The sequence below is a fragment of the Muscardinus avellanarius genome (genome assembly GCF_963383645.1).
Source record: "Muscardinus avellanarius genome assembly, chromosome: 6".
Taxonomy (NCBI): domain Eukaryota; kingdom Metazoa; phylum Chordata; class Mammalia; order Rodentia; family Gliridae; genus Muscardinus; species Muscardinus avellanarius.
The window spans coordinates 70874766-70902325 of NC_137791.1; the positions used below are offsets into that span (position 1 = coordinate 70874766).

A 27560-nucleotide genomic window follows, 5' to 3' on the forward strand; every position below is an offset into this window, starting at 1 on the left:
GTTATGATTTTCTATAAATGTGTCCTTAGTTATGCTTGATAATTTATTTAACTAATTAAAGAGTCATTGAACACAGCAGAGGTATATTACTTTTTTATTTTTTGGGTTTGTTTTTAGATACTAATCAATCACAAATTCTATAATTTTCTTGATTTCTAATTTTATTTCACCTTGGAAAATTAATCAACAAGTTCTTGTTTCTCATCTCATCTTTGACTTTTTCTTTGTCCTTAATAATGTATATATCCTGGCTATAATATTTTGCATAATCATTTACTAAGTTATAAAAATAATTCCTCAATGTATTTAGACTACTATATGATAATCACTAAAATACTTTCTGTAGAAGTAAATCTCCTAACATTAATGTAATAAAGAGATAAAGGATATGGATAGAACATTATCAAAATTTTGAACTAATTTGGGATATTTGGTATATCCCTATATTACTTTTATATCAAAGATACCAAGTGATTTTTTTTTCATGATTCAATTGGGGAAAAAAGCCTTTGTAACCAAACCTAGTGGACAGGAACTATTAGATGTAGAAGGAAGATTGTTTTAAAATCTAAATGTAGTATAATTTAAAACAATATATATATATATTTTTTACATGCTTCAAGCTACTCATAGTTAAGATATCTTAAAAGTTAAAAATGCTTCAGTTTAGCCATGTATGGTGACGCACGCTTGTAATCCCCGTGCTTTGGAGGTGGAGACAGGAGGATCGCGCAGGTTCGAAGCCAGCCATGCTGGCTTAAGAGACCCTGTTTCCAAATTTAAGAAATATTAAAAATAAGTCTATGAGTATAGCCTGGAGGTAGAAGGGTTTCCAGGAACCCCCGTACCACCAAAAATATATATATATATATGCTTCAGTTTGAATAACTTTTCATATACTTGTAGTACCTATGTACACCTAAGTTTAACATTTTTTTCTGATGATTTTAGATGTTATTTATGATTGCATGAGAATAACACTTTAGGAAGTCATAGATCTTATTGTAAACTTAGATATGAGAACTTTAGTAGAATAACTTATCATCTGCTTAGTAAGTGATTATATATAAATTTGTTTTCCAGTAAATAATTTCACAGTTTTATTTTGCTAAATTTCTGCCTTTTCTATTTCTTTAGCTCATTAAAGATAAACAAGAATCCGAATTTCTGCCCTCAGCTGGAGGAACATTTAATATCTCTATTAGTGGTGGTAAGCACCTGTTGGCTTTATTTTTAATTTTTGTAGCCATTTGAAAGCAAATAGTTTCTAAACTTAAGTTAGAAATTTTTGTCAAACAGATAGTAAAGGGTTGAGAAAGAAATTAAATTATCATTTAATATATATAGTTGGTGGCCCAGAAAGGGTAATTTCTGACACCTACGTGATCTCCATTAGCCTAGTTTAAGCATTCTATAAGTAGCTTTATTTAACATGTATTTTGGCTTGTGTTAGAAATTTAATCCACTAGTAATAAAAAAATTAGCAGTGTTCTTCATTTATGTCTATATGTACAAACTGAAATAAGTGTTTGATGACAAAACCCTTTAACTTGGTTGTATTATTTTTTGTTGCAGATATTGATGGTTTAATTACTCAGGCTTTACTGACTGGTAATTTTGAGAGTGCTGTTGACCTTTGTTTACATGATAACCGCATGGCTGATGCCATTATATTGGCTATAGCTGGTGGACAAGAACTGTTGGCACAAACCCAGAGAAAATACTTTGCAAAATCCCAAAGCAAAATTACCAGGGTATGTTATTTTAAAAATAAATAAACCAGAGCCAGGCGTGGCTTGTAAACCTAGCACTTGGGAGGCTAAGACAGGAGGATCAGACAGGTATGAAGCCAGCCAGCCTCAACCTACTTAGTGAGGCTCTCAGCAACTCAGTGAGACCTTGTTTCCAAATAATGTATAAAATAGGTCTGGGAGTATGGCCTGAAGGTAGAAAAGCCCCTGGGTTCCACCCCCAGTATCACAAAACAAACAAACAAACCAGGAATGGGGCATAGCAAGGTAGAGTACAGAGGGAAACACACCAAGAGATGTTGTGTGCTTATATTAATGTATCACTTTGGATTTCACTATAATGTATAATTACAATACACTAATAAAAATTCTAAAAATAGTTACAAGTTATATGCTGTGTTAAAGATCATTGAGATGCAGAAATAGTAAAGAATTTTTTAAACCGTTGTGGTGGTATACATCTACAATCCCAGTACTTGGGAGGCTGAGACAAGAGGATCACAAGTTCAAGACCAGCCTCAGCAATTTAGTAAGACTCAAAGCAACCTAGCAAGACCCTATTTCAAAAACAAAATATAATAAAAGATAGAATACTTCTGAGTTCAAGCCTCAGTACCACACACAAAAAAAATTTTTATGTCCTTTGGCTCAAGAATGTACTGTACTTACCTGTTGCTTTCTTTGGCATAAAAATGCTGAAACAGTAGTTTTGAAAGATAGGATTAAGATAGGGTGTGATGGCGCATCCTTGGAATCCCAGCATTTGGGAGGCTGAGACAGAAGGATCACGGTTTGTAGACAGCTTCAGCTACTTGGGGAGGTCCTTTGCAATTCAGTGAGACCCAGTTTCAAAATAAAAGAATAAAAAGTAGAGTTGAGGGTGTAGCTCGGAGGTAGAAAAAGCCCCTGGGTTCCATCCCTAGTACTGCAAAAAAGAAAAGAGGAAGGGAGGGAGGGAGGGATAGAAGGAGGAAAGAATTGATTTTCTTTTTTTTTTTCAGAGTTAATTTCACCAGTATACTACATACTTCTAACTTTCCCTTTGTTTTCCTTTCCCTAGCTAATCACTGCAGTGGTGATGAAGGACTGGAAAGAGATTGTGGAATCTTGTGATCTAAAAAATTGGAGAGAAGCTTTAGCTGCAGTATTGACTTATGCTAAACCAGATGAATTTTCATCACTGTGTGGTAAGAAATCTGCTTTAAATTTAACTACATTACATATATGACATGGTATATTATAAATAAAAACGACAAATTTCATTAGAAATTTATTTAAACCTACTCATCACAAATGAGAATTATAAAATACAACTACTTCTAGGCCGGGCATGGTGGCACACGCTTGTAACCCCAGAGCTTGGGAGGCTGAGACAGGAGGTTCGCACAGGTTCGAAGCCAGCCTTAGCTACTTAGTGAGGAGCTCAGCAACTTAGTGAGACCCTGTTTCCAAATAAAGTAAATAAAGTATAAAATAGGTCTGGGAGTAAAGCCCAGAGGTAGAAAAGCCCCTGGGTTCCACCCACAGTACCACCAAAAAAAAAAAAAAAATACACTCCTTCTTTGTGTGTGTATGTGTGTGTGTATCTTTTACTGGGGATGGAACCCAGGGGCATTCTACCTCCGAGTTACATCCCCAGCCCTCTTTTTGTAATACTGTTTAGTGATTCTGATTTCAGAATGAGCAGAGTTGGAAACTTGCCTCTGCTACGTACCAGCAATATGACCTAGGAAAAGTTGTTTTCTAAACCTGTTTATTCATCTCTAAAATAGCACATAATTAGCTCTCAATAGATGCTAACTATGATAAAATTAATAATTACAACATTAGTTTTGCACATGCCTGTAATTACAACAACTGAGACAGGAAGATCACAAGTTCAAGATTAGCCTGGGAAACTTTGTGAAGTCCTATCTCAAAATAAAAAATAATAAGGTCTGGGGATGTAACTCACCAGTAGCAAGCCCCAAGGTTCAATCCCCAGGACGATGATAATAACAATAATAATGATATAATATTTGAATAAAAATTACCAGTATATATCATGACTAAATTGATGACTAAGGAATATTATTTGCAAGAAAAGAAGCTTAAGGCTGCTAGTGTAGGAACAAATAACCATATTCTATTTTTTAATTTTTTTTGGATAATACTGGGTGTGGAACTCAGGGGCTTTGCTACCCCCAAGCTATATTCCTAGACCTATTTTATACTTTATTTGGAAACAGGGTCTCACTAAATTGCTGAGAGCCTCACTAAGTAGCTGAGGCTGGCTTTGAACCTGTGTGATCCTCCTGTCTCAGCCTTTCAAGCACTGGGATTCCAAATGTGTGCCACCACGCCTGGTACCATATTCTATTTTGAAAGTATTGTGGGATGAGAAAATTACAAGATATTAACTATTTCCACAAATAATTTATAGTAGACGTAGCTACCATTTGTAGGTCTGTTCTAAATGTTCCATTAAGAATTTTTTCTTTATGTAATTTCTCTTTTTTTTTTTTTTTTTGGTGGTACTGGGGTTCCTGGAAGCCCTTTTACCTCCGGGCTACACTCCCAGACCTATTTTTACAATTTTTTTTTTTAATTTGGAAACAGGGTCTCCTAAACCAGCGCGTGCCTGGCTTTGAACCTGCGCGATCCTCCTGTCTCCACCTCCCAAGCGCGGGGATTACAAGCATGCGCCACCACGCCTGGCCTATCTATGTATTTTCTTTATTATTTTTTTCTAATATAATTAATGGAGATCAGTTCTATAGATATAGAATATTGTGGAATGCTTACTATTTATGATTTATCATCCACTTCCATTTATTTAGCAAGAAAATTATTTTCTGACCATTTAGGGTGATTTTGTTTCTCTCTGCTTACTCATTGGTTATGAAGTCTGTACCTCTGAAAATATTATTGAGCTGCTTGCAATATTATATACAGATTGTCTTGGGTATAATTATATGTTTTCCTGTTGGTTTATAGATCTTTTGGGAACAAGGCTTGAAAGTGAAGGAGATAGCCTCCTGCAGACCCAGGCATGTCTCTGCTATATTTGTGCAGGGAATGTAGAGAAACTAGTTGCATGTTGGTCTAAAGCTCAAGATGGTAGCACCCCTTTGTCCCTTCAGGTGAGTGTTTTTCAACCAAAAGGTACTTAATTTTTTCGTAAGTAAGATCTTTCATCCTACTTACAATTAAGTTATAGTCTGAAATTCACTTGTCCTACAATTTGCTTTCACCATACTTATTTACATCTTGAAGTTCTTTTGCTGAAGCATTTATTATTATCTTTGATGCTGCCAAGTTTGAGATGATGTACTAGTAAATGGGGCCACAACTATTGGGAAGATCAGGGTTGTGATTTGGCAGTTTACTGGCGGAGGTAAGTGGTAGGAGGCCTGGAAACAGCCCTGGGGTTTACCTCTTTTCCTTATGCACTTTCTGATTCCAGTGGTCTTGCCTGCCTTGGGCAAAGAAAAGCAATGTGAACTAAGAAATAGGAGGCATCCCCAATACCAACTGAGAATCTTCATAAATAAGGGGAAGTGAGCCGGGCATGGTGGTGCACACTTGTAATCCCAGCATTCAAGATGCTGAGACCGGAGGATCATGGTTTGTGGACAGCCTCAGCTACTTAGGTCCTCCACAACTTAGCGAGACCCTGTTTCAATATAAAGAATAAAAAAATAGGGTAGGGGGTATAGCTCAGAGGTCAAATGCCCCTGGGTTCCATCCGCAGACCCACAAAAAGGCGGGGGGGTGAAATAAGAAATAAATGGAATCCTATGTAGCACTAATACTAAAGCAAGGAGGAATTAAAAATCTAAGGTACTAAGTAACTGTATCTTTAGGGGGTTTTTTTCAAAGCATTTAATTAGCAGAGTTGACAGTATTTATTTTCTCTTTGCTTTCTGATTTTATAAATAGATTTTTACCAGTTGCTTTCTATTTTTTTTTTTTTTTATGGTACTGGGGATTGAACCAAAGGGCATTTACCTCTGAGCTATACACCCAGCCCTATTTTTATTCTTTATTTTGAAAAAGGGTCTCACTAAGTAACTGAAGCTGGCCACAAACCTCCAATCCTCCTATCTCAGCCTCCCTAGTTCTGGGATTACAAGCATTTATCACCATGCCTGAATTGCTTTCTGATTTTATAAATAGATTTTTTTTCAGTTGCTTTAAAGATATTTCTATTGAAACTAAAAATCAGTTAGAAAATAAAGGTTTTCCTTCTAAGTGCTTATAGGAGAAAAACACTTGTTGTACACTTCTGAATTTGTGTACTTGTGAAGGGCAGATAGGAAGGATATTTTTATGCATTTCACCTGAAGCTCAGCTTACCTTTATTGAAAGAGTTGGTATAAAAAGCAATTTCAGAAACTTTGAGTCACAATAGTATGTTAATCAGCTTTGCTTTACTATAATGAAATATCTGGGTTAATGAACTTTTAAAGAGAAGAGGTATTGTTTTGGCTCTTGGTTTCAGAGGTTTCAGTCCAAGATCTAATAGCCCATAGCTTTGGGCCTCTGGCAAGGGAAACACATCACAGCAGGAACACTTTTGGCAGAGCAAACTACTTACATCAAGAACCAGGAGGCAGAGGAGAAAGAGGCAGCACCAGGGCTTCACCATCCCCTTTAAAGACCCCCCCCCCCCAGTGACCCAAGGATCTCCTTGTAAAGGTTCTACACCTTTCAGTAGCACCACCCTGGGAACCAAGCCTTTAGCATTCAACATCCAAGCCATTAGTAAATAGTAAGTCACTTTGGAGGCCACGCGCCTTTGTCTGCGGCTCACCTCATAGTAGCCTTTTTATAGGATAGATAGTGTGATATTTTCACTTGTACCTCCTCTTCTACTCTCTAGGATGATGTTTTTTGCCTTTGGAAATCTGCCTGTAAGTTTTGCTTTGGATAGTTGTCTATTTTAGATCAATAGACAAATATCTGGCAGTTTAACAGTGTTTAGAAGGTGTTGGTACAAATTGGGCGTGGTGGCACACGCTTGTATCCCAGCATTTGGGAGGCCCAGAACGGAGGATCACAGTTCGTGGACAGCCTCAGCTACTTAGTGAAGCACTGTGTAACTTAGTGAGACCCTGTTTTAAAATAAAGAATAAAAAAACAGGGCAGGGGGTGTAGCTCGGAGGTCAAATGCCGTTGGGTTTCATCCCCAGACCCGCAAAAAAAAAAAAAAAAGGTGTTGATTCATTTGTATCCTTTAGAGATCTTTGCCCTTCTTTTTCTGTTATCTAAATGGTGATCAGCAGCTATTCCATCCTTAAACAGGGATGGTGATAATAGATGCTGTACTTTTAGTAGGTTTTTGAAATCTTGGTAATTCTTTTGCTTCCTCTCATATGCATGGTCTTGTTATTTTTGTTCCTTTCTCACTCTTCCTTGTTTTCTTATTTAGGATCTGATCGAGAAAGTTGTCATCCTGCGAAAAGCTGTACAACTCACCCAGGCTATGGACACTCACACTGTAGGGGTTCTTTTGGCTGAGAAGATGAGTCAGTATGCTAATTTGTTGGCAGCCCAGGGCAGTATTGCTGCAGCCTTGGCTTTCCTTCCTGACAACACCAACCAGGTAAATAGAATTGACTTTTTGTCATCTTTCTTTTAGTGAATGAATGAGAAGAATCCAGTAGATAGCTCCTGGTATTATACATACCCATACTAGTAAGTGGAATGTATTGGAACAGCTAAATTTTTGTTATCTAACTATAGGTAAGTGTTACTGACCTTCCACGATCATTTTAGGTGTATCCCACAGGTGTCAGAATGTTTTGTAGTAAGATAGATCCCTTTATTGAGGGACTCTAGTTAGGAAAATGAATGGGGGAAAGACCAACTTTTTATTTCTAAATCTAAAAAGATTTTTCATTTTTGTAGGAATTTTTATGTTGAAAAGCTATAAATGTTCATGCTTAATCAAACAAATGATATTGTTAATTTTGTGGCGGGGAGTGGGAGATTAATTCCAGAGACATTCTAACTTCCCCTACCCTTTGGCCTTATTTTTTTATTTTGAAACAGGGTCTCATTAAGTTGCTGAGGGCTTTGCTAAATTACTGAGGCTAGCCTTAAACTTAGATTTCTCCCGTCTTAGCCTATCGAGTACTGGGATTACATGTGTGTGCCACCATGCTCTGCTAGGATTGTTAAAATGTTTAAATTCCCATGTATGACACCCAGATATTTACAAAGAAGTTCATTCTATTTTAGTCTGACACTATATGTGGGCAAGTATGTTTTTTTTAAATATTCAAGATGGAATAACATTACATTTCTTGTTTGGTATACAACAAAACTTGGGCTATTTTTCATAATATTTGTTTGAATTTAGTTTAGAAAGTAACTGAGTATAAGATGATGAAGAAGATTGCCAAGATCTTGCCTTCAAGGTACTTCCAAACTCAAAATGGCTATATATTAGTAAACAAGGAATTCTAAAAGTATAATAGGTACCATGATGGAAATAGTGGTATAGTGGGAACACTAAGAAGGGAAACCCAACCCAATAATGGAGCTAGGTGGAAGGAGAGGTGTGGTAGGGTTGGAGGAGCTTGATTTTCAGTCTTGCAGATATTTTCTTGTCTCTGTGCTTTTAATTCTGCTTTCTTTGTGGGGTTTTTTGTTGTTGTTTGTAGTGCAGATTGATCCCAGTGCCGCAGTGCTTCACTTATAGTAGGCAAGCACTCTACCACTGAGCTGCATCCTCTTTTTCAATGTCCTTTTTTTGTTTTCAATATTTTATTTATTCTAAAGATTGTTATTTTATTTTTTGTGTACTGGGGATTGAATCCAGGTGCATTTCTACTGCCAAGCTAAACTTCCAGCTCTATATATTTTTTTAAATTTTTAAATTTATTTTATTTTATTTTTTTTTTTTTATTTTTGTGGTACTGGGGTTCCTAGAAGCCCTTCTACCTCCGGGCTACACTCCCAGACCTATTTTATCTTTTGGAAACAGGTTCTCCTAAGCCAGCGCGTGTGGCTGGCTTTGAACCTGCACGATCCTCCTGTCTCTGCCTCCCAAGCGTGGGGATTACAAGCATGCGCCACCACGCCCGGCTTATTTTTTAATTTGAAACAAGGTCTCACTGAGTTGCAGAGGGCCCTCCTTACTAAGTAGCTGAGGCGGGCTGTGAACCTATGATCCTCCTGTCTCAGCCTCCCAAGTACTGTGATTACAAGCGTGTGCCACCACACCCAATAATATCAAATTTAGATCTGTAGCTTATACAGTTCTACAATTATGTAGATATAAAAAAGTTAACCACATAGATGTTGGCCTATATGCTCTAGGAATTATTAGATAATAAAGTAATATGTTAAAATGTTTCACAAATGATTTGTTTAATAATTTTTAGAAATGTATAAGCTTAAAAACACAACCCTAGGCCAGGCGTGGTGGCGCACACTTGTAATCCCCGCGCTTGGGAGGCAGAGACGGGAGGATCGCGCAGGTTCGAAGCCAGCTGCGCGCGCGCTGGCTTAGGAGACCCTGTTTCCAAAAAAAAATGTAAAATTAGGTCTGGGAGTGTAGCCCTGAAGTAGAAGGGCTTCCAGGAACCCCAGTACCACCAAAAAAAAAAAAAAAAGCATACAACTCTATAAATTTGTAAAAGGTTTAAAATGGTCATTTAAACCTTAAAGGTATACTTTATTCCCCCCCCCCCCCTTTTTTTTTTGGTGGTGCTAGAAATTAAACCCAGGGACACTCTACCTCCAAGCTATACCTTTAGCCCTATTTTTTATTCATTATTTTGAAACAGAGTCCCACTAAGTTGTGAAGGGCCTCACTAAGTAGCTGAGGCTAGCCACAAACCTGTGATCCTTCTGTCTCAGCCTCCCAAGTAGTGGAATCGCAAGTGTGTGCTACCACACCCGGCTACTTTATTGCCATTCATGGAGGAAAACTACATACTATAACGATATCGTGAAGAGAACATTTTTTTAATTTTTTTTAACCTTTTCTTTTAAATACTAATTTTTATCTCTTTCTTAGCTTATATTTTTTTTCCCATCACCATCTTTACAATTGATTCTCTTTTGGAGTCTTTTTTAGTTATATATTTTTAAGTAATTCTGTGATTTTTGAACATTATTTAATCACAAGAAAATACCAAACGAGCAGTGATTGTAAGTGATGTTGATCTTACGTACCAAACATGAGATGAGCATAATTGGAATTCCTGCCTTAGCTGAATTGTAAGTAGCACTGTATGTCATGGACCTTTGATACTAGTCTTATGTTGAATCCTTAGTGTCAGGGTTGTATCATTCACCGTGTATGAACAAAAAGGGGTTTCTTGAACGATCAGATTGCTTTAAAAATCAATGTGGTATCATAAAGTTAAGTAAACTGTAACTATTTTCTTTGTCTTCTTCCATTATTACTTACAGCCAAATATTGTACAGCTTCGGGACAGACTTTGCAAAGCACAAGGAGAGCTTGTACCAGGACAGGAATCATCTAAAAATCATTATGAGAGGCACCAGCTGTCCAAGGGCAGGCCTGGACCAGTTGCTGACCACCCACAGATGCCAAGAGTTCAAACTCAACAATATTATCCCCATGTGAGTGATTTGGTTCAGATAAAGTAGGGCCATTTATGCATTTTTACTCAAATTGATTGTTGGTCTCAAACCAACATACTCTTTTCAGTATGGTAAAACTAGACAACATATTGTGTTAATGGGAAATAGTATTTCTGATCTCCTTTCAAAATCATCTTTAATCTGTTCGTGTATTTTAGATATAAATTAGTTTTAAACTCTGTAAGATGTGCTTTTATTTCTCTCCTAGATTTCCTTTATACATGTATATCTCTTAAAACTTTTATTTGATTCACTTAAGCTATAACAGAAACAGTTCTTTCAGTAATTTAATTTTATAAAATATTTTATTTATTTTTATTTTTATTTTTTTTGGCGGTACTGAGGATGGAACCCTTCTACCTCCGGGCTATACTCCCAGACCTATTTTATATTTTATTTGGAAATGGGGTCTCTTAAGCCAGTGAAGCTGGCTTCAAACCTGCACGATCCTCCTGTCTCTGCCTCCCAAGCACGGGGATTACAAGCGTGCGCCACCACACCCAGCCATAAAATATTTTAATTTTTAAAAAATTTTTATAGTTTTATTGGTGCATTGTAATTATACATCATAATGAGATTCAAGTGATACAGAAATACATGCACATAGCACTTGATGTATTTCCCTCTATATCCCATCCTGCTCCCTTCCTTCTAAAATATTTTTAGAAAGTAGCCTTTTTTTTGGTGGTGGTGGTACTGGGGTTGCTGGAAGCCCTTCTACCTCTGGGCTACACTCCCAGACCTATTTTATACTTTTTTTTTTTTTAAACAGGGTCTCTTAAGCCAGCACAGCTGGCTTTGAACCTGCGCCATTCTCCTGTCTCCTCCTCCCAAGCTCGGGGATTACAAGCGTGCACCACCACGCCCGGCTTGAAAGTAGCCTTTTTTGAGTATTCTTTTCTCCATTATTTGTATAGGTTTACTATATCTTCCATATCTGTATAATACCAAAAATTAAAACTTTTTTTTTTTGTGGTACTAGGGTTCCTGGAAACCCTTCTACCTCTGGGCTACACTCCCAGACCTATTTTTATATTTTTATTTGGAAACAGGGTCTCTTAAACCAGCGAGGCTGGCTTCGAACCTGCGCGATCCTCTTGTCTCCTCCTCCCAAGCGCAGGGATTATAAGCGTGTGCCACCACGCCTGGCAAATTAAAACTTTTTTTAAAGCAACTTGGATATTAGAAAAAAGTAAATGACTGAAGGTTTATTAAGTTGGAGGTCATAGAAAATGTGGAAAGAATTAATAAGTTTTCTTTAATTTAGTTAGTTTAAATTACCAAGTATTTAAGCCCATAAAATTTGGTCTTTATTATGTTTTGCTTTTTCATGTAGAAATTTTTATATTTCTACTCTGTTGGATAACCTTCATGTCTTTAAATGAAATTTTTCCATAAGTAATAAATGATATTGATTAATAGTAAAGTTAGAAGATAATCTATTTTAAAATAGAACAAATAGCTTATAGGATTGGTGGGATCTTTTTTACATTTTGTTATAGCAAAAGTAAATCTAGCTGGGCATGGTGGTGCATACTTGTAATCCCTGTACTTGGGAGGCTGAGACAGGAGGATCGCACAGGTTCGAAGACAGCCTCAGCTACTAAGTGAGGCTCTTAGCAACTTAGTGAGACCCTGTTTCCAAATAAAATATAAAATTGGTCTGGGAGTGTAGCCCGGAGGTAGAAAGCCTCTGGGTTCCACCCCCAGTACCACACACACACACACACAAAAAAAAAGTAAATCTAAAATAATGAAAAACTAAAAACAGATCAATTCATGCTCTTAATGTCTGTTGTACTTTGAGTTGATGCTTAATCAGGATAGATTACATTGAATGTAACTGTTAACAATCTAGAAGACTTTTATTTTTTTCATTCATTTGACAAAATTTTTGATACCCTGCTATGAGCTCCTGACATTGTTTTAAATGTTGGGAGTATGTTAGTGGAAAAAAAAAATGCACAAACTACTCACCCTTGTGGAAATTGTAGTAAACTTAGAAAGTCTCTTAGTAGGGCAGATGATAGCTAAGAAAACTGAGAAGTAGAGATACCAAGAACCACTAGAGTTTTAAGACACAGTCTTAATTCCTCAGCATTGCATGGCTGATCAATGGCCAAGTTGAGTTTAGAACTTCCAAGCACCTTGTGTTTAGACCAGGCTGTCTCTTAGAGTAGTGAATCAAGGTAAACTGTACATTGCAAGAAGAGAATAAATAAACACACACACACACACACACACACACACACACACACACACGCACGCACTGGGGATTGAATCCAGTGACTGAAACCAGGGACATTCTGTCTCCAAGCTACACCCTCAGACCTGCTTTATTTGTATTTTGAAATAGGGTCTCACGAGATTGATGAGAGTATCACTACTTGCTGAGGCTATCCTTAGACCTGCGATCCTCCTGTCTCAGTCTTCCAAATACTGGAATTTCAGGTGTATGCCACTATACCTGACGAAAATATTTTTTCTTTATGTCTTTGGGTTTATCTGTTTTTCTGGGAAAAGGTAAAAATATTGAAAGACTTTTGTCATGTTTTGATTTACCACTCTTATATTTTAAGAACAGAAAAATAAATTAAAGCAGTGATTTCCTTGATTAAACTTCGTGATATGCTGAATGGATGAGGGCAGTGGCTTTTAGTTTTAAAGTATGGTTTACAGGTAAGGTAAAGGGTTAAAAAGGAGAACAGATTAGTAAGGGTTACACTCCCACTTCAACCAATATGGCTTTGCTTTTGTGTGTGTGTGTGTGTGTGTGTGTGTTTGTTTGTTTGTTTGTTTGTTTGTTTATTGGTGGTACTGGGGTTCCTGGAAGCTCTCCTACCTCCGGGCTACACTCCCAGGCCTATTTTATACTTTTTTACTTGGAAACAGGGTCTCTTAAGCCAGCGTGGCTGGCTTCGAACCTGTGTGATCCTCCTGTCTCCGCCTCCCAAGCACGAGGATTACAAGCATGCACCACCATGCCCAACATTTGTGTTTATTTTTATATTCATTGGAGCTCCTGCAAATATTTGCATGACTAAATAGGTGTTTGACAGCTTTAAAAATAAATGACAGTCAGCTAGCCTGTGCGGTAAGAACATGGTATAGTATAGAAAACACTGGCTTGGGAATCAGGAAACCTGAAATCTGTTCTGGCTAAGCTCCATCACAAAAATGAGTTGTGTGGACCTTGACAAGCCCCTTCATATCGCTGGGCCCTGGTTTCTCATTGGTAGAGGGTGGGAATTAGACTGGGTAGTCTTTAATATCTAGCTTTAATCTTCTCTGATTGAATGATTTTTAATTCTTGTGTGGGATTACTATGGTTTTTGAAGCTCTAATGAAAACCAGAAAAGAGACCTTATAGCAATATGTTTGCACATTACTAGTAGCATGAATATTATTAATGCTTCAGAAATCACTATTTTGCTAAATTATTTATTTTCCCAGAATGTTTTCTTTCCCTACTGACAGGACTTCACTTTTCCACTTATTCTTATTACTTAAATGGCGTTATTCTTGTGTTTTAATTTAGGCTTCCCTTGTTTTTTTCTTGCCTCCCTCTCCCTCTTTGTTGTAACTGTGTTTTTCTGTTAGAATCCCAGTTACATTGAAAGCAACTACCTGACTAATAATATGTTACCTTGCTTCTCTTTTTGCTTTGCATCCGGCTATCCATCCTTTTTTAATTTTGTTTTTCTTTTTCTTTTAATGTTTTCATTTTTTATTTTCTGTGATTGGTATTTCTTTGTTCAATTCAGGTTAGAATTGCCCCTACTGTCACTACCTGGAGTAACAAAACTCCTACTGCCCTTCCCAGCCATCCACCTGCAGCCTCTCCCTCTGACACACAGGTATATCCTTCATTATTCCTCTTTGAGCAGGCCTTTGCTCACCTAAATATATATAATTATATATTTTCTACCAAACTTCCTCAGCTTTCCTCCCATTACTTTGCATTCATCTGCCTGCCCATTGCATTTTATTGCTTTTAGAATGCAAAAGGGAGCTGGGCATGGTGATGCACGCTTGTGATCTCAGCATTTGGGAGGCTGAGACCAGAGGATCATGGTTCGTGGACAGCCTCAGCTCCTTAGTGGGGCCCTTTGCAACTCAGTTTCAAAATAAAGATCCTGTTTCAAAATAAAGAATAAAAAATGGGTCTAGGGATGTAGCTCGGAGGTAGAATGCCCCTAGGTTCCATCCCCAGTACCGCAAACAAAACAAAAAAACCAAAGGGGCAGCTTTTAGGACAACTGATTTATTTCTTTATTCCTCCTCTCCTTTCATAGTTATAAATTGACTTGAGCTAGAAAAATATCAACTAAGTTTCTAACAGTGGTTTAAATCTGATTTTGATGAAAATTCATTTAGATTTTTTCCCCCTCACCTCTACCTCTCTACTCCTATCTGTCTTATCTCTTGCATTGCAGAAATGGAAGAAAAACAAAAATCCCCTTTATACTCTTTATCGTTATATTTCTGAATTGTGCAGTAGTAGATGGAAATTAATTAGTAGAGATGGAAAATCCTGATGACTTGTCACAGTATTACTACCACTATATTAAGAGGCTGTTAGCATCTTTTACAATTCATTGCAGTTATTATTTGGGGTCCACCTGATCTTTATGTCATTCAGAACATATTTCAGAAAATGTGGTGTTATAGGAAGACACTACATGCAAAATGCAATATTTCTTATGCAATAAAATTGTTTTTGTTTTTAAATAAATATGGAATTCTATTTCAGAGATTATAAGGCCATCTAGTAAAATTTTTTATCCCAAATGTAATCTTCCTTTTTACCATATTCTCATTTCCTAGGGAGAAAATCCTCCACCTCCAGGTTTCGTACTACATGGAAATGTTAATCCAAATGCTGCCGCTCAGCTTCCTACATCTCCAGGTCATATGCACACCCAGGTACCACCTTATCCACAGCCACAGCGTAAGTAGTGTGACCCTGAAGTCCTCTGACAGCAGTTGTCATATCTTGTGTAGTAACCATTTACTCTGAAGCACCAAAACTATGGCCGATTGATCTTGACAAAGTATAAGAACCATTCTTCTCAAGAATCCTGAGCCCTACTCGAGAGAAACATGGCTCCCTAAGGTGTGCTAAATCAACATGTTGGGGAGGAACTTCTGTTTCACTCTAGTCACAACAATTGGCTCCTATTCCAGAGGATGACTAAGACCTGTTAGAAAGAAACACATAGTCTATGAGTTGGTATAGAGAAATAGAATTTTAGAATTATTTTGTACAGCCAGGTGTGGTGGCACATACCTGTAATCCCGGTGCTTAGGAGGCTGAGATAGGAGGATATCAGATTTGAGGCCAGCCTCACCAACTTAGTGAGACCCTATTTCAGATAGTAAAATAGGTCTCCAGATGTGGTGGCACACGCTTGTAATCCCAGTACTTAGGAAGCTGAGACAGGAGGATCACGTGGGTTCGAAGCCAGCCTCAGCTACTTAGTGAGGCACTCAGCAACTTAGTGAGACCCTGTTTCCAAATAAAGTATAAAATAGATCTGGGAGTATAGTCTAGGGATAGAAAGCCCCTGGGTTCCATCCCTAGTAAGACACACACACACACACACACACACACACACACACACACACACTCACTCTCTCTCTCTCTCTCTCTCTCTCTCTCTCTCTCTCGATATATATATATATATATATATATATATATATATATATATATATGTGAATGAATGATAGGTCTGGTGATGTGACTCAGATAGAATGCCCCTGAGTTCAAATTCTTAGTACAAAAAAAAAAAAAAAGAATTATTTGATATATGTTTATTTCCTTTAGGTAACATGACATTAATAATTTTTTGAAAATTGTTTCCAATGAGCATTTGTTTGTTATTTTTCCATTTTATTTATTATTTTGTAGTCTTTATTTTTTAAGTAGTTTCAGGTTCACAGCAAAATTGAGCAAGGAGTATAGAGTCCCTACATAGGCAGTATATTCTACATCACTGTGGTGTACTTGTTACAATCTATGAACCTACATTGATGTCATGTTATTACCCTAAAGTCCATAGCTGACATTAATGTATATAGTCTTGATTTTGGCAAATTCTGTGGGTTTATTATACACATGTATAATGATATGTAGACTTTTTAAATAAAATATTTGCGCTTGGAATTTAAAATATCACCAATTTTAAAATTAAGAACAAAAAAAAAACTAAAATATAAACCGTAAAGGGGAAATTATAAGACTGAATGACTATTTTTAAAACCAAGAGGTCAATTAGTAAGAACAAATCCTAATGAGTATTTTCTGTGCTAAAGTGGTTGTTCTTAAATGACTACATGACTGATAATCCCTTTCATTCAAATGCTTGGTGTAAAAGTACTATCTTCAGAGCACTCATAAGAAGCAGACATAGTTCTGCTAGATTCACTCTGGAGGTTTATAACTACCCTTGACATGCAGAATGTAATGATGTTAGGATGTCCTTAATATGGCTTCAGGATGGCGCTGGAGAGGTTCAAAGCTATTACCAAACTGCATGGAACTTTTTCTGTAAAAAGGGGTGCTATATATGTGTAATTCCTGCCTAGATCCATCTGGTGGCCAGTGGCCATCAATTCAGCCCTTTCACAGGGACAGGAAAAGTCAGCAAAGGGTCCAAACCCCTGTTAAAGATCTTGGATCTGATAATTAAAAGGTTTTCATAACAAACAGCAATCTGGGGTAGCAGTTTTCAAATATTTGACCTAATGATTTTGAGTACTCTTAGGGCAGCGGAGCCTTAAAAGCCCTAGTGGTTTTTGTTGTTGTTGTTGTTCTTGTTATTTGTGATGCTAGGTATCAAACCCAGGGCCTCATATAAACACATGCTAGGCAAACATTCTGCCATGAGCTACATCCCCAGTGCATAAGTGCTTTTTGTTTAGCTTATTGTTGTAAGAATAATGATTAAAATAATTTCCATAGAATGAGATGCCTTTTTATTTTTTTGTTACTGTCTGAACAAACTTGTAACTAATTAAAATTTTTGTTTCTTCTCCTTGATGTAGCTTATCAACCAGCCCAGAAGTATTCCTTCGGAACAGGGGGGTCAGCAGTATATCAACCTCAGCAGCCTGTTGCTCCTCCTGCTTCAAACGCTTACCCTAACGCCCCTTACATATCTTCTGCTTCTTCCTATTCTGGGCAGTCTCACCTATACTCAGCACAACACCAGGCCTCTTCATCTACCTCTAGCCCTGCCGCTACTCTCCCTCCTCCCCCTTCCTCTGGAGCATCCTTCCAGCATGGCGGACCAGGAGCTCCACCAACATCTTCAGCTTATACACTGCCTCCTGGAACAACAGGTACACTGCCTGCTGCCAGTGAGCTGCCTGCGTCCCAAAGAACAGGTCTGCGCTTGAAAGGGCTGGTTTGGCTCCCTTTTGTTTTGAACAGATGGGTGGATGGTGGGATGTTATTTCTGTTTGTAAATTAGGTGTTGAGTTTTTGTAACAAATTCTAAAACTGATTCTAAAAGTGCTTTTCTCCTAAAATGAGATTTATTTTCCAAATGAAAGCTTTAGACCTTCTCAAAAGAGTAAAAATGTAAAAATTGAACTTCAAATAGATAGTAAAGAATTAATTGGTAAGATAAGTGATAGTTAAAATCAGATTTAGTTGACCTAATTTCTTTACTCCAACAAAGATGTGCTCTCGATTCTTACTGAAAAGTTTTTGGTTTCTAAAATTATTTGTGGCTTAAATTCACTCATGAAAGTTAAACAGTACAGGATCTTAATGAGTCTGTATAATTTTGCATTCACATGTATTTGTAGGTGAGAGAAGTGATCTCAATATGCTTTACCAAGAAATAAAGTGAGAGAATATAACTTTTGATGGAGATCGTATAAGACAATAGAAAGCCACTCTATAGTGTAATGATTCTACATTAGGGCAGTGCTCCCTTCTCATCCATCTTGAAAATTTCTAGGCATATTTTTGTTTACTAGTATATAATTGTATTTATTGACAGATCATAATAAGTATATATTTATGGAGTAATTTATGGAGTACAGTATGATGATCTATATATAAAATGTAGGATGATTAAATTGAACAATTTTTTGTACGTGGTGCTGGGGATGGAACTCTCCCATGTACTGCCATTAGAGGCATGCACCAACCATGCTCAGCTCAAAATAATTAATATATTCACCATCATTTTTGGTGATGAAATACATATTTTATAGATTTTTTAAATTAGTCATTCATATTAAACTTAAAGCTTAATATGGGTAGGTTATATTACCTGATTTTTACTTAGGGATAATAAGTCCTGAAAAGTATGTGTTATAAAAAAATGAATCAGTGAATCAGAATTCAGAACCAATTTTGTAGGGGTTGAGGTAGCAGGTTTTGGAATTAGATGGCCTGGGTTAGTATCCTGGCTTTTCACTTTCTAGCTGTGTGATCTTGAATGAATTGGTTACTTTTATTTATTTATTTATTTATTTATTTATTTATTTATTTATTCATTTATTTTATTTATTTTGTGATACTGAAGGTGGAACTCAGGGGCTTTTCTACCTCCAGGGTAATACTCCCAGACCTATTTTATACTTTTTATTTGGAAACAGGAGCTCACTAAGTTGCTGAGAGCCTCACTGAGTAGCTGAGGCTGACTTTGAACCTGTGCAATACTACTGTCTCAGCGTCCCAAGTGCTGGGATTATTACACGCCCGGCTGAGTTGCTTACTTTTTTTTTGTGTGTGTGTGGGTCTGGAGATGGAACCCAGGGGCACTTGACCTCTGAACCACATCCCCTGCCCTATTTTTATTCTTTATTTTGAAACAGGGTCTCACTGGGTTGCGGAGGGCCTCACTAAGTAGCTGAGGCTGTCCACAAACCGTGATCCTCCTGTCTCAGCCTCCCAGTTGCTGGGATTACAAGCGTGCACCAGGCTAGTTGCTTACTTTTTAAAGTCTCAGTTTCCTCAAGAATAATGGTACGCATTCATAGGCTTATCAAGAGAATTGAATGCATTAGTACACTAAAAGTATTTAGGGACAAAAACTGCCAAGTAGTAAACACTTTTAAAAAGTTATCTGTGGCCGGGCGTGGTGGCGCACACTTGTAATCCCCGCGCTTGGGAGGCAGAGACAGGAGGATCGCGCAGGTTCGAAGCCAGCCGCGCGTGCTGGCTTAGGAGACCCTGTTTCCAAAAAAAAAAAAAAAGTAAAAATAGGTCTGGGAGTGTAGCCCGGAGGTAGAAGGGCTTCCAGGAACCTCAGTACCACAAAAAAAAAAAAAAAAAAAAAAAGTTAGCTGTGAGGCCGGGTATGATGGCGCACGCTTGTAATCCCCGCATTTGGGAGGTGGAGACAGGAAGATCGCGTAGGTTCGAAGCCAGCTGTGCTGGCTTAAGAGACCCTGTTTCCAAAAATAAAGAAAGTATAAAATAGGTCTGGGAGTGTAGTCTGGAGGTAGAAGGGCTTCCAGGAACCCCAGTACCACCAAAAAAAAGTTAACTGTGAGTGTAGAAAATTTCCTTTGATAGATTAGAACTCTGTGCATTTCTGTATTTGAAAGTAGTTTCCCTTCAGATTATAACTGATAGTTTTAAACTACTAATTTTACTTCAGTAGTAAAACTACTGTTTTACTTCTAATACTGAAATTATTTGGGGGGAGTCTAAATTTATTTTTCTCATCTTATATACTAAGCAGTAGCTTTAAATGATTAAAGCATTTATCATATTGTAGAAATACTGTTTTCTTATTATATTATTTAATAAATATAGATACAGAATTTTTTTTTAATTTCTACTTTTAAAGTCTTATGGCTAGTTGATTCCAAAATTTTATGCACTGTATACACATCTCCTTCCCCCTTCTCTGATATGTAATATTAAAGTCCAAAGAACACAAACATACAAACACACTACAGTAGTCCCCACAGACTGTCCAAGATCCAAGTATAAACTCTATGATGACACTACTAGCATTATTACTTTTGTATTTGGAGGTCATTATTAAGTAAAGCAAGGGCTATCTGAATACAAGCACTGTAATACCATAGCAGTTGATCTGATAACCAGAAGACCTGCCGAGTGACCATCAGGTAGGTAGCATCTATAACACCTAGTTGTCCTTTGCTGGACAAGAAGATGGCTCACATCCCTGGTTATATGGAGCAAGACAGCAGGGCGGCATGGCATTTCTTTCAGACTACTCAAAATGGTGTTCAGTTTAAAGCTTTTATGTTGTTTCACAGTTATTTATGAATTATTAATATTCTACTTAATATTTTTGGACCAAGACTGACTGTGGGTAACTGAAACCATAGGAAGTGAAACTGTATAAAACAGTAGACTTATGAGTCATCCATTAGTACACAAATATAGTTTCAGTAATACACTACATATACTTCAGTAGTTGGGTATTTTATAGATAAGGACCAGTTTACTCTACCAGTAATTGGTAGAGTTCCAGAAATACCCTTTTAAATATGAATAAGAGCCGAGCGTGGTGACACACACGTATAATCCCAGTACATGGGAGATTGAAACAGAAGGATTGGTTCAAGAACATTCTCAGAAACCTCATGAGATCCCCTGCAACTTAAGACCCTGTTTCCAAATAAAAAACAAAATAGGGCTTGAGGTTGTAATCCCAGCATTTGGGAACCTGAGACAGGAGAATCGTGTTTTGCAGACAGCCTCACCTACTTAGTGAGGAGGCCCTTTGCAACTCAGTGAGACTATTTCAAAGTAAAGCATTAAAAATAGGGCTGGGGGTATAGCTCGGAGGTAGAATACCCCTGGGTTCCACCCTCAGTACCTAAAAAAAATTAATAAATAAATAATAGGATTGGAGGTATAGCTCAGAGGAAGAATTCCCCTAGTTCCAATCCCCAGTACCAGAAAAAAAAAAAAAAAATCTGAATGAGTGAAGAAGACAGTATCCATTCTGAATAGTTGAGTGATCTGCACTTACAAATGATGTAGGGAACGCTGGGCGTGGTGGCGCACGCTTGTAATCCCCACGCTTGGGAGGCGGAGACAGGAGGATTGCGCTGGTTCAGAGTCAGCCTCGCTGGCTTAAGAGACCCTGTTTCTACATAAAAAAGTTAAAAAATAGGTCTGGGAGTGTAGCCCGTGGGAGTGTATCCTGGAGGTAGAAGGGCTTCCAGGAACCCCAGTACCACCAAAAAAAAAAAAAAAAAAAAAAAATGTAGGGAAGAGAATTTATATTAATTGAGCTAATTGTGGACTTGATCTAGCACTTACTTTATATTTTCTTAATTTGAATCTCACAATCCTAAAAAATGAAAATAGTTTTTTCTTAATTACAGATGAGGAAATGGAATTTTTAGGAATTAAATAATATTTTCAGGATTACACAGTGGCACTCTCCAAGTTAACATACAAACGTGGGTCCCTCACTCTTCAAAGCCTGTGTTTATATTCTTTTACACCAGGTATTTTAGTCCTGATAGGAGTTATATAAAACTTTTAGTGTTAGAATTATAAAGACCATCCAGCAACACTGTTCTGGGCATCTGTTACTTCATAATCTAAACTATTTGCATGAGTATTTTTTCTCCCTAAGCAGAACTGCATTTGGCCATGATTTTAGTGGTTGTTTATATACAAAATAACACAGTGTTCTAACCTGGCTGAAAAGCAGTGACTAATGGAAAGAAGGCAAACAAACAAGCATTTTTGGGCATTCAGCATGTATTTGTATGCCTAGCTGCTTTGTTACCTCTTACATGTTAACAGTCATCCATAATATGATATAATTAGATGTAATATGTTGGGAAGAGCTATCACCTTGGTGATATGTTAGCTTCACTTGTCAAATAGCAAAACAATCCATGCTAATGATTAGGAATGTGTGTGTGTGTGTGTGTGTGTGTGTGTGTGTGTGTGTGTGTGCGCGCGCGCGCGCGCACTCATGCATGGTAATGGGGATGTAACCCAGGGGCATTGTACCTCTGAGCTACACCCCTATCCCTATTTTTTAGTCTTTTTTTAGATTTTGAAACAGTGTCTTACTGAGTTGCGAAGGGCCTCACTAAGCAGTTAAGGCTGCCTGCGAACCACGATCCTCCTGTCTCAGCATCCAAATGCTGGGATTACAAGGATGCGCCACCATGCCTGGCCTAGAAATTATTGGTATTTTAATTAAAGGAATACAATTTTTTATTAAAAGAGTCCAGTATGAGAAAAAAGTGGCTATATTAGTTAATTGGATACAATACAACTTAAATGAATTCACTTTACCCCAAAGCTAATTACTTTAATAATTGGGTAGAGACTTATCATGTTTAAAACTTTTATTTTCTTAGAAAGTTTATTTCCTTTTTCTGGGGATGGATAGAAGAAGAAATAATTATAAAATGAGAGAGATTAGAATGTATTCAGTAATACTATTTAAGTTATTTCTACATTTCATCTGCAGAAAATCAGTCTATTCAAGACCAGACACCTATGTTGGAAGGTGAATTGGTTGTAAAATATGCCTTGGAAATTTTTAAATCATTTAATATAATAATGAATGGGCATTAACAATAATGCATGTGAGCTTCAAAGATGATACCATAAATCTAATCAGTATTATTTTATTTGTTTTTTATTGAATCAGACTTTAGAATTGATTGAATTTATATGACACAAATAGCTTTAATTATAAAAGCTATTTTAGATAAACAGAGACAGGTAAACCAAGATTATGTCAGAGACAGATTATCTTATGACTAGAAGGTGATGAGAAAAATCTCAATGATTATAATGTGACTGGAAGTTTAAAAATTTGTTAATCAGATAATAGGACATGATTTAGTATTTTGTGATTAACAAGTGGTTTAGCCATATATGGTTTCTATCTCCTAGTAAATTCATAAGAAATTGATTCTGTTTTAAAAATCAAAGTAAATGAGTGCATGGGGGTTGGGAGTGGATCTGTATTTCTTAAAACTTTCTCTTGACATTTGCATGAACTACAGTTTCTTTGATTTGCTAAGCAATTATTGTGACTTAATATATGATGCATATCAATTATAAAAGTAGAAGTGTTAAAGAATATTTATTTTATTAGAAAGGAGTCATTTTTCCATGTACACACATACATAAAAGTTTCTTTAAGCCGGGCGTGGTAGCGCATGCTTGTAATCCCAGTGCTTGGGAGGCTGAGACAGGAGGATCACACAGGTTCGAAGCGAGCCCCAGCTACTTAGTGAGGCTCTCAGCAACTTAGTAAGACCCTGTTTCCAAATAAAATATAAAATAGGTCTGGGAGCATAGCCTGGAGGTAGAAAGCCCCTGGGTTCCATCCCCAGTACCACCACCCAAAAAAAAAAAAAGTTTCTTTAGCAAGTAGTTGGTTCCTTATAGAAGATATAAAAATTCATACTTAATGAAACAAAATAATTATATAGTGACTTAGAAATTTTTCCATTTCTGGCTTGTTTTATTTTTTTCTTTGATGATACTGGTATTTATAAATACTTGAGTTCTGCTACAGATGTCCATTTTTTACTTTGAGATGACAGAGTTTTGGGGGCTTTGTATTTTTCAGAAATTTGCTGTAGTTGAATAGTTGACAGTAGTTTCCATTTCATATTTGCTGCCAGCCTGGAATCTATTTATATGGCATTAAAAAAAATCTTAGCAAAGATATTTTAATGCTTTTTTTTCTACTTCATAAATAGTTCCCAAGGCAGAGATGATAAAAAAAAAATTACTGGTATTATATAGTTGAATTTTTTAAAATAGTTTTTCTACCATATTAAGAATTTATGGGTATTTGCTTATGTTGAATTACTCTCAACAAATAGGATGCTTTTTTTTTTTTTTTTTTAAGCACACTTAAGAGACAGTAAATTAGCCAGGCGTGGTGCACGCACTTGTAATTCCAGCATTTGGGAGGCTGAGACAGGAAGATACGGGTTCGCAGACAGCTTCAGCTACTTAGTGAGGCCCTGTTTCAAAATAAAAAATAAACAATAGGGCTGGAGATATGTAGCTCTGAGGTAGAATGCTCCTGGGTTCCATCCCCAGTACCACACACACACACACACGAGAGAGAGACAGACAGACAGACAGACAGTAAATTGATCTTTGATGGCTATGTACCGGTGTAGACATAAAGATGTCTCCATCTTTAAATGGGTATAGTGTCAAAATATCTTCCCCACTAAGCCAAGCCTGTGGCTTGAGGTTGAGAATCCAGGGCTGTATATTGATGCCCCACAACTTAAGTGAGAAAGCCTATCTAACAGTTATCTTAAGTTTAAGCAGAATTTCAAGATATTAGATGATGGGTTCAATTTTATTTCCTTCCTTTCAGGATTCTAAAGGAAAGTGTCCTTTATTACCTATTCTAGGTCCTCAAAATGGTTGGAATGATCCTCCAGCTTTGAACAGAGTACCCAAGAAGAAAAAGGTACTAGAAAAAGATGTCCATCCAATGGCCTACAGATGTTATGTTAATCACATAGCCACTTGGAGTATACCATACTTCACTGACACTTTTAAAGGCAAAGCTTACTTATTGATGTATTTAAAGCATATTATAACATGTATCTTCTAATTTGTGATGAGAAGGAAAGAAAGTAAAAACAGAATCATTAAAACCTTGCTCTGCCAGGCGTGGTGACACATGCTTGTAATACCAGCATTTGGGAGGCTGAGGCAGGAGGATTGTGGTTCACTGACAGCCTCAGCTACTTAGTAAGACCTTTTGCAACTTAGTGAGACCCTGTTTCAAAATAAAGAAAAAATAGGGCTGGGGTGTAGTTTGGAGGTAGAATGCCCCAGTACTCCCCCCCAAAAAATTTCAGCTGAGCGTGGTAGCACACACTTTTAATTCCCATATTTGGGAGGCTGAGAAAGGAAATTAACAGTTTTAAGGCCAGCCTCAGCAATTTAGCAATACTCTCAGCAACTTGTAAGACCCTTTTTTAAAAGTAAAACAAAAGGGTTGGAGAGTATAGCTCAGAATTAGAATGCTCCTGGGCTCAATCCCCATAACCACAAAAACAATAACAACAATGGTGATAATTCCTATTAGTCCTTTCCCCCAAATAAAATAATGAGGTCAAAACTTAAAATTAGGAGACATTAAATGAGCAAGGAATCCCACAGTATGTGTTAATAATTATCAGAAACTTTACATATTACTTTTGGTATGGTAAAATTGCCAAGTAGTGTCTACCTAGTGATCTAGGACATTAAGTGCCTACTGGTGCACATACACATACACATGGAACATCTAAGTCTCATATTACTAGATGTAACATCCTCTTAAAAATGTTATGGTTTTGCTGGGTGTTGTGGTGCACTCCTATAACCCTAGTACTTGGGAGGCTGAGACAGAAGGATTGTAGGAAAGCCTTAGCAATCTAGGGAAACTCTCAGCAATCTAGTGAGACCCTGTTTTAAAACAAAAAATAAAATAGGGCTGGGTGTGTGGTTCAGAGGTGTAATGTCCCTGGGTTTAACTCCCAGTACTACACAAATTGTATGGTTTTGGCTTTCCATTATTGGGAGTTAAGTCTGGAGAGGCTCAATTAGGGTAGGTTGTCTCTACTATTATATTTTACAGAATTCTACAGAATTCTGCATAAGATAAAATTTCACTTGAAAAAAGTATTCTACTACTATTAAATTTTTTGTAATCATGAAATACTGTAACTCCCTTTTTTAGAAGCTTAGGAAATATTACTGTCCTTTTTATTCCTATTCACTTCTTTTATTTTCTTCTTTTAATAGATGCCTGAAAACTTCCTGCCTCCTGTTCCCATCACATCACCAATCATGAACCCTTTGGGTGACCCCCAGTCGCAGATGCTGCAGCAACAGCCTTCAGCTCCAGGACCACTGTCAAACCAAGCTTCTTTTCCACAGCCACACCTTGCAGGAGGCCAGCCTTTCCATGGCATGCAGCAGCATCTTGGTCAAACAAGCATGCCACCGCCTTTCTCAAAGCCCAGTGTTGAAGGTGCTCCAGGGGCTCCTATTGGAAATACTGTCCAGGTAATAGTAATTCTGTGGAAGTGGAATGGGAAGATAGATCTGATTCAGTGCCTTTTCTTTAATGCGTTGACTTTTATGATCAAACCATTATTAGTGAATATCAGTTGGTTTTAATTTAGGTAACCTAAGCCAAAAATTATACTCTTTTAAAAATTGATTATGTATGTGTATTATTTGGCAATTACATGGCCATATACAAGCAGTTGAAGAGAGTCATATACTTGAGAATGTATATTTACTGTAATCTGGTAAGTGTATATATATTTTTCTGTACTGGGGATAGAACCCGGTGACATTCTACCTCCAAGCTACACCCCCAGCCCTATTTTTTATTCTTTATATATGAAACAGGGTCTCACTAAGTTGTGGAGGGCCTCACTAAGTAGCTGAGGCTGTCCACGAACCGCGATCCTCCTGTCCCAGCCTCCCGAATGCTGGGATTACAAGCGTGCACCACCACATCTGGCGTAAGTGTAATATTTTTCATGATCTAGTCAGTAGCCACAAATTTATAGTTGGTCAAATCATCTCATCATCTGAGCTTGTTAAGAAAAGGCAGATTTCAGGTTTTTTTCCCTTAAAATAGTAAATAAAAATGTAATGAGTTACATCTTTTTATACATGTGCATGTATAAAAGCCTTATCTTGGGATAGAAATAGATTTTTACTTGCTTTTCACAAAAACAGCTAGTTGGCAGAGTCCTAAGTGTTGAAAAGATCTAATACGTTGCCACATTGGCTTAGACCAATGGATATATTTTGACCTGTTCATATAAAGTAGTAGCTCAGACCAGAGTTCAACATTAGAAGATGAAACAAGAGCCAGGAATGGTGGCACACACTTGTAATCTCAGCATTCAGGAGGCAGAGACCAGAGGATTGCGGTTCATGGACAGCCTCAGCTACTTTGTGAGGCCCTTTGTAACTCAGTGAGACCCTGTTTCAAAAACAAAAAACTAACAAATATGGCTGGGGATGTAGCTTGGAGGTAGAATACACCTGGGTTCCATCCTCAGTACCTCAAAAAAAAAAAAAAAAAAAAGATAATGATGATGAAACAAACTCTACCCAAATAAAAAATTTGTTCCACTCTTTGTTGTTTGGTTTGGTTTGGTTTTTTTTTTTTTTTTTTTTTTTTGGTAGGGGGTGGGGGTGTCGGTGGGTTTTTGTGTGTGTGTAAGTGG

At 37.2% G+C, this 27560-nt stretch overlaps 1 protein-coding gene across 27 annotated transcripts in view; it reads left to right on the forward strand.

Moving 5' to 3' along the window:
- SEC31A (SEC31 homolog A, COPII coat complex component) overlaps positions 1–27560 on the forward strand; it is a gene marked incomplete at both ends in the record, with an annotated part of 65996 nt that overhangs the window by 32556 nt on the left and 5880 nt on the right. For 6 of the 27 annotated variants that reach the window (XM_080697769.1, XM_080697749.1, XM_080697750.1 and 3 more), the window contains 10 exons: positions 1138–1210; positions 1576–1754; positions 2812–2938; positions 4728–4873; positions 7165–7338; positions 10161–10334; positions 15183–15306; positions 17403–17744; positions 24726–24784; positions 26113–26376. In XM_080697769.1, coding sequence (XP_080553895.1) covers positions 1138–1210; positions 1576–1754; positions 2812–2938; positions 4728–4873; positions 7165–7338; positions 10161–10334; positions 15183–15306; positions 17403–17744; positions 24726–24784; positions 26113–26376 — 1662 coding nt within the window. Of the gene's footprint in view, positions 1–1137; positions 1211–1575; positions 1755–2811; positions 2939–4727; positions 4874–7164; positions 7339–10160; positions 10335–14119; positions 14213–15182; positions 15307–17402; positions 17745–22801; positions 22841–24725; positions 24785–26112; positions 26377–27560 lie in introns of all 27 variants that reach the window. The other 21 variants (XM_080697748.1, XM_080697754.1, XM_080697755.1 and 18 more) reach the window with 7 other exon arrangements.